This window comes from Macrobrachium rosenbergii, chromosome 3, assembly GCF_040412425.1.
Source record: "Macrobrachium rosenbergii isolate ZJJX-2024 chromosome 3, ASM4041242v1, whole genome shotgun sequence".
In the NCBI taxonomy this organism is placed as follows: domain Eukaryota; kingdom Metazoa; phylum Arthropoda; class Malacostraca; order Decapoda; family Palaemonidae; genus Macrobrachium; species Macrobrachium rosenbergii.
In genome coordinates this window covers 71,219,971-71,227,343 of record NC_089743.1, presented here as the reverse complement: position 1 = coordinate 71,227,343, position 7,373 = coordinate 71,219,971, and the positions used below count along the sequence as shown (strand labels likewise).

The window sequence follows — 7,373 nt, the reverse complement described above, 5'->3', positions numbered from 1 at the left end:
ATTACTATTGTTTTTATTATGAGAAAGCAACTGTCACAAATTAAATAACATATTGCAGTGAAAATTCACTAATATATAACTAAAATTTAGTTAATGGAATTACCATTACTTCACAATGTATTTATTTGGCAAATACAGTAAAAAGTTCATACTGCATTGAAATAATTTTTATTTGTAGGGTACAAATCCTTAAGGTTTCGGCAATCAATGACTGAAAATAAAATTAAAGACCAAGTCTCCAACTTGAAACTTTGATCTTGAAAGACAGAGTACTGTAATGTTCTTGTTGACCAACAGTTATAAATATGATAGGAACCAGAGAAATATCAATGTAACTTTCACCTCTCTGAGAAACACTTGCGTAAGTAAGCAAATAAGTAATATTGACAAATACTGGTACACATAAGCAATAATTATTGTTTATGTTTTTGTAGTATAAACTTGAAGTTTTTGCTAAATACTGTCATATTTTCAAGAACTCCCAACTTTGTTGTAAATATTAATCAAATGGAATCCTGATATATACAGTTAATATACGCTTATAAAGCACTATCATCAAAGTATATACTACAGTAAATTTCATTACTTGAGAGTCATAGTAAGCCAGCTTTTTGGAAGCTACAGACATGGTATCTTATTAGCTCACAAAAGTTCATGTCCATGTATCAAAACTTTTACAGCATAATAACGAGGATTAGATGCAATTGAGTTTGGAAAAATTATCAAATGTTGGCTGTTCCGTTGGTTAAACCACTTCAGCTTGAGCCTATTTTTCAAAAACGTTCCCGTATCGGCCTCAGGAGAGGTAGCGCTGAAGGAAAAAGATTTTCAAAAAAAATCACCCAGCGCGCTTAGTTTTCAAGATTAAGAGTTCATTTTTGGCTCCTTTTTTCTCATTGCCTGAAGCATTAGCCATGCAACCATCAGAATAAAAATATCATTATATATAAATATTGGAATATATGACAGCGAAAAAACTTGTATATAATTGTATACAAATCGCGCTGTAAGGAAAAAACGGTTAGAAGCTAATGAGTTAATTTTTTTAGTTGTATTAGCTACACTAGAATTAAGATGATTTTGTATATAACAGATTGTAAAATGATTAAAGCAAGCTGAGAAAATATTATCACAAATGATACATGAATTGTAACATGTGGACGTAAAGGATTTTTTAAAATTCCACCAAAAATCAAAATACTGTATTTAGAGACTTTTTCCAATTGTGCAAAATGAAGGAAATTGATTGAATATTACTAGGCTGTAAGTTTTTTAGCTATACATTGCATTTTGTCCATTTCAGCTGAGTTAAAGTGATCAAGGTTGATTTTTTTCTTATTTATACGTTATTTCGATGAAATATAAAAAACTGTAGAAGAGCAAAAAAGAATGATATTTTGTTTATTCATGAAGTACGCACATTTTGATGTATAACACTTTTGTAACGAATAATATGAAATATGGAAAAATTACAGCAAGCTGATGCAAGAAATGACAGGATTTTCTCACGGAGTCTGTGTATGCGCTTGCTGGTGTAAATTTTTTTCAAAAATTCACCAAAAATCTAAAATAATGTGTCAGAGACTTTTCCGTTTTGTTACAAAATGAAGGTAAATGATTGATTATTACTCGAATGTAATAATTATGGCTTACGGATGCGTTTTCTATCATTTCGGTCGAATCAAAGTTGACCGAATGTTAAAATTTTGTCAGTTATTGTGATTTGTAAAATATTAAAAACTGTGAAGACTAAGGGAATGACATATTTTTGTTGTATTCTACATGAAATTGCACATTTTTGATGTATAACACTTTTATGTAACGAATAATATGAAACGAATGAAAAAGTTACGGCAACCTGACGCAAAAATGACAGGATTTTCAGCGGAGTCAGACGCAGAGCAAGGAAAATTTTTTTAAAAATTCACCAAAATCTAAATAATACTACAGACTTTCCGTTTGTTGCAAAATGAAGTAAATGATTGATTGTTACTTGAATATAATAATGCAAACTACGGATGCGTTTTCGATCATTTGGGTTTAATCAAATTGACCGAATGTTAAAATGTTGTCAGTTATCATGATTTGTTAAAATATTAAAATATTGTGAAGAGCTAAAAGAGATGATACTGTTTTATTATTCTACATGAATGAAACATTTTGATGTATAACACTTTATGTAACAGAATAATATGAAACAACGAAAAAATTACGACAACGTGATGCAGAAATGACAGGATTTTTCAAGCGGCTTATTAGCGCGCTGAGCGGAGAAAAATTTTTTTAAAAAAAAATTCCAAAATTAAATATTGTGCCAGACACTTTCCGTTTGTTGCAAAATGAAGGTAAATGATTGATTGTTACTCGAATGTAATAATTATGGCTTACGGATGCGTTTTTCGATCATTTCGGTCGTCAAAGTTGACCCCTGAATGTTAAAATTTTGTCAGTTATCGTGATTTCGGAAAATATTAAAAAACTGTGAAGAGCTAAAGGAATGATATATTTTTGTTGTATTCTACATGAAATTGCGCACATTTGATGTATAACACTTTATGTAACGAATAATATGAAACGGCGAAAAAATTACGGCAATCTGACGCAAGAAATGACAGGATTTTCAAAGCGGAGTTGGGCGTGCGGAGCGGAGGAAATTTTTTTTTTTAATTCACCAAAATTCTAAATATTGTGCTAGAGACTTTCCGTTTGTTGCAAAATGAAGGTAAATGATTGATTGTTACTCGAATGTAATAATTATGAATTTACGGATGCGTTTTCGATCATTTGGTCGAGTCAAATTTGACCGAATGTTAAAATTCACTTTGGTTGCTGTCCTTCTCCACAGTCCCCCAGTCTAAAACTCGCCTCCACACGCTCACTTCGACGGGCGCATGCGCCTTTCTACAGTCCTGACGCCTTTGCGGCACATATCTCCATAAACGTCCTCCTGTTGCAGCACGAATACAGCTGTTCAAAGTTCTGCAAAACAATCACTGCTTTCAAAATATCGCTCCTGCAAGGTCCATGTTGATGCTATCTAGGCGTGATGAGTAGGAGGAATTACAGATGCTGCCACGGTGATGCTCAAAAACAACACTTTTACTGGATCCAGTGAACTTCCCAGCATCCATAGCACATGCAGATTTGAAATCTTCATAACTAGCCTACAATTATTTTCCCAATATTTAAAAAAGCATTTTCAGTCGACGTTTGCAACATCCTGCGGCATTCGACAGACAATTTTTGTGGCGTTAAACCGTCAACAGGGCGTTTAGGGTTAATGGATACAAATATTTTAAGCTAGCAATAATTTGCTTTTTTTTTTTTTAGCTCATTTGTTGGTCAACTTATGAAAAGTAATAATTCTGCCATTATGTTACAAAAACTGGCTTTCAAATTAGTGTTGGTAGTACACTGTGTATGACTGAATACAGCAAAATTCATAATTCATACTATGGTATTCATAAAAATCATGGATACTAATGGAAAATGTAGCTGCACTTGAGTACAAGAAATTCAGTTTCCATTTACTGGTGACAGAACTGTTAGAGGAACTCCTGAAGTAAGTATTTTAGCAGAGATCTGGTAAAAGAACTTTACATTTGTCTATACAGTGAAATCTATCTGACACCAAAAATATTATTACTAGAGGTCTACTACTTTTCTTCATAACATTTTGCAATTTACTTTCATGAACTGCCAAAGCAGCATCATAAATCCTTCCTCATAAACACTAGTTCAACTCCACACTTAATCATGTTGATGAATCCTAAAAAGCCTTGTATCAAAATCTACAAAATATGCTAAATACAAATGAATGTAGATGGTACAGTATAGTTTGTCATTAAATTTACAAGATAATACACTAAGTATAAAGTCTGTCATTGAATTTACAAAAAAAAAATAATCTTTCAAGAAAATACAAGACAATTGGTAAAAATTCTCAAAATATCACTTTTTTATTATATATTCTGACACTTAAACAAATCACATATGTGTCTGACTAAGAAACTTTTACTGCACAATTTTTTTTAATGAGTTATGATTTTCAGTCAATAAACATTACAGTATCTACAAATTTGCAGAATCTTATGATGAAGTGTCTAAGGCATCTTGTGGGATCTTAGGAATATATACTTCACCATAAATGTTTCAATTACCACCTACAGAATATATTTATTATATTTAGGATACTGGATCCACTAGGAAGGCAACATGAACTATGGAGTTTTGATTTTAGTCGTAGACACTTGCTACAAGATTCCAATACTTTCTAATTACAGGTGTTCACATTCTACTTCTTATGACTAATTATATAAAAGTTCTGACAAAGCTGAAGTAATTTCACCTGACAGCCATAAAAGATATAAAGAAATTTCAAAATCTGCCAGTGTAGCAAACAAAACAGTAAATGCCTTCAACAAAATATATGAAATTCCTTGCATAAATAAATAGCTATAAAAATAAACTTTGCTTTGGCTACCAACCAATAAACAATACTGAATAATCCTCAGAATATAAAATGCCTATTTTCTTTATCATAACTTGCCAAAATCTTATACTGCCAATGTAAATATCTTTCAATCATAAGCACCCATTACCTAGCACTGTTAGAGTTCTGGCTAAGTTAAACTATGAAAAATGAAGACTATATTGTGTAAAAATTACTACACACTTGTTTTGCAAACAACTGAATAAATTTTCAAAATAAACAATGCATAAAATCTATGACTGTTGTTTGTTAAGTGGATAATATATATCAACCAATTCTAAAAAAAAAATTTTTGTTTTCAAGTTCAAATGACAGTATCAAAGTGAGGTACAGCAATACCCAATCACACACTTTCTGCCCCATGAGCAATAAGTATTTTAACTTGGTAATCTGGTTAAACTATCACAATTCTAGACTCTCATAAGTTTCCCCTAAATCATAACTTTTAAGCGAAGACTGAAAACTGTGGCAAGACAAATGGATCATTAAAAGGGAAGATTTCATAAGAAATGACAGAGGAATGCAACTCCGTGAGGAACCTCCACTACTGCCTGCTGTGTGCAGTATAATGGACTCCTAACAGTACCATTCTACAAAATCAGAACCTCAGACTGAGGATCAAAAGTAAGAATACTAGGATAACCAAAGAATGACTGAGGCACCACTAAAATAGGAAAATAACTGTTTACCATACTAAAGAAAATAACCTCTGGTAATTTAGTTTTCTGAATACTTTTCAGAAAAGGAACCTTTGTTAAATCCTTGAAAAGTAAGCAACTACTCTACTGAGTATATAATGGACATTTAACACATTTAAAAAATATAGAGTACTTGGAAGTAAATGTGGCTTTTCTTTGAAAGACGAATACTTTAGCTTTGGAGACTCAGCCCCATAGAGAGCTGTATAAGTATAATACAATACAGTGTACCATCAATTATATAACTGTATATCTCAAAACATAAATATCAATTTGACCCTGCACATCTTCATAACATCACAACCATTTCACACATCATCTATACCTAGTAAGTATATATTAACCATGACTAAATTGGGACAGATGGTAAATATCACTAATTAGAAAAAAGGAATTTTCTACCTAAACAAGGCACTTCAAATAAAACTTAAAAAGTAAACAGATGAATAAATCACGATACATTCCCTTTGAAAAAACCTACTGTAATCCCTGCCGTGCCATTTCCAGAACCTTGTGTCTTGAACCTGTGGAGAGGTACAGTAAAAAATGCATTTCAAATACTTAGAAAAAAAATGTCAAAAGAATAAAGAGAATGATCAGAATAATGTTCAACATAACTTTTACCCAATAGTCAACTACTTTATTGCAAAAGATAATATCCCATGATATGTACAAGCCTCTTATTCTATTTCTACTATAGTACCTGGATGTTCCAGTGTGCTGTTAACCAAGAATATGACTAACATTTAATGAATGAAATCTTGAGACTTTCCTGGTGAGTACTATATCAAAACTGTCATTAGTTGTCTCAAGCTTCAACATTTGGTACCCTTTATCTTTTTTTTTTTTTTTTACTTTTACTTTTCATGAACCCAATGACAAACACATTTGTCCATATATAGTTGTCTGAGGTAACTTTTTACCTAAAGCACACCCTGTGCAATGTCTCAATCTATACAAAACTTACATATTAGTTGCTGTACACCAAATATCCATATGTGGAAAGGTTTGTCCAATGAAACAAACACTTTTCAGGACTTTACAATATCACCAGAACTTTGTTACTTGGATTTATATGTGGATGCACTTCCCAGTTTTTATAAAATCTCACCATTCTCACAAGGATAAATTAATATGTACTGTACATTGTATTCAAAATGCCCTACAATATTGAATTCAAAATGAACTTTTTTTTTTACACCTTGGAACATATGAAATCCTAGGAAGCCTTCCATGACTTTCCTAGATCCCCTACACTGAATAACTTTAATTGCTTTGTATTCTTCATAAAATTGGAATGACATTACCCAAGGAGAGTGACAATAATCAAATGTTCCATCTTCCCTGTTTTACAGGTCAGATGTAGACAAGAAGTGACTGCAAGCTAGCAGATCTGATGCCAGGCAGAGCAAGTGTCTTAACCTTTTGTGGGTAATTTCCAGCCACAAAACACAAAATAGAACACAATGATATCCCTGTAAAGGTAAGACTTGAATTGAGTATAGGCTAAATGTCAAGCACTGGGACCAATGAGGTCATTCAGTGCTGAAATGGAAATTGACAGTAAAAGTTTGAAAGGTGTAACAGGAGGAAAACCTCACAGGTGGTATGAACCAACTGTTAAGAGAGGGTGGAAAGTAAGATGGAAGAGAATATGAAAGAAGGTATAGTAAAAGGAACGAAAGGGGTTGCAGCTAAGGGCCGAAGGCACGCTGCAAAGAACCTCAAGTAATGCCTACAGTGCACCGTATCAAGTGAGAAGTTAAGAACAAAATGACAAGTGATGTCACAATGACCTGAAACACTGGTATCAACGGCAAGGTTGTCCAACACGAGGCACAGGGACATATATTAGAGAGATATTACTATGACAAAGCCACTATCTGTTCCTGAAATACTGGCATCCACTGGTAGTTTAAGGCATGAAACCCAATTATATAGTTACGGTGGCTATGGATAGGTGTCTACATTGTTGCAGCATAATTTAGCTGCTGTGAAACAGTGACTGGCCAAAAACACAAAGGAAATTCAGAGATGTAAGCTACTGATATCTGGATGCCTCATCATGATAAACATCATGTTCAGCATTTCCCCTTAACAGGGATGGGACAATGGCATGATAACAATGCAAAAGTATTGTTTACTCAGAATCAACATAATATATTGGATGGGGCTTTGATGGC

General features: G+C 32.8%; 1 protein-coding gene across 6 annotated transcripts in view; it reads right to left on the bottom strand.

Moving 5' to 3' along the window:
- Window positions 1-7,373, bottom strand: part of LOC136825530 (protein LZIC-like) — a 233,824-nt gene continuing 226,451 nt past the window's right edge. For all 6 annotated transcript variants that reach the window (XM_067082134.1, XM_067082107.1, XM_067082137.1 and 3 more), the window contains one exon: window positions 1-5,714. Coding sequence is in view for 3 of the 6 variants with exons in the window: in XM_067082107.1 (XP_066938208.1) it covers window positions 5,607-5,714 (108 nt within the window). In the remaining 3 variants the exon portion in view is untranslated. The remainder of the gene's footprint in view (window positions 5,715-7,373) is intronic.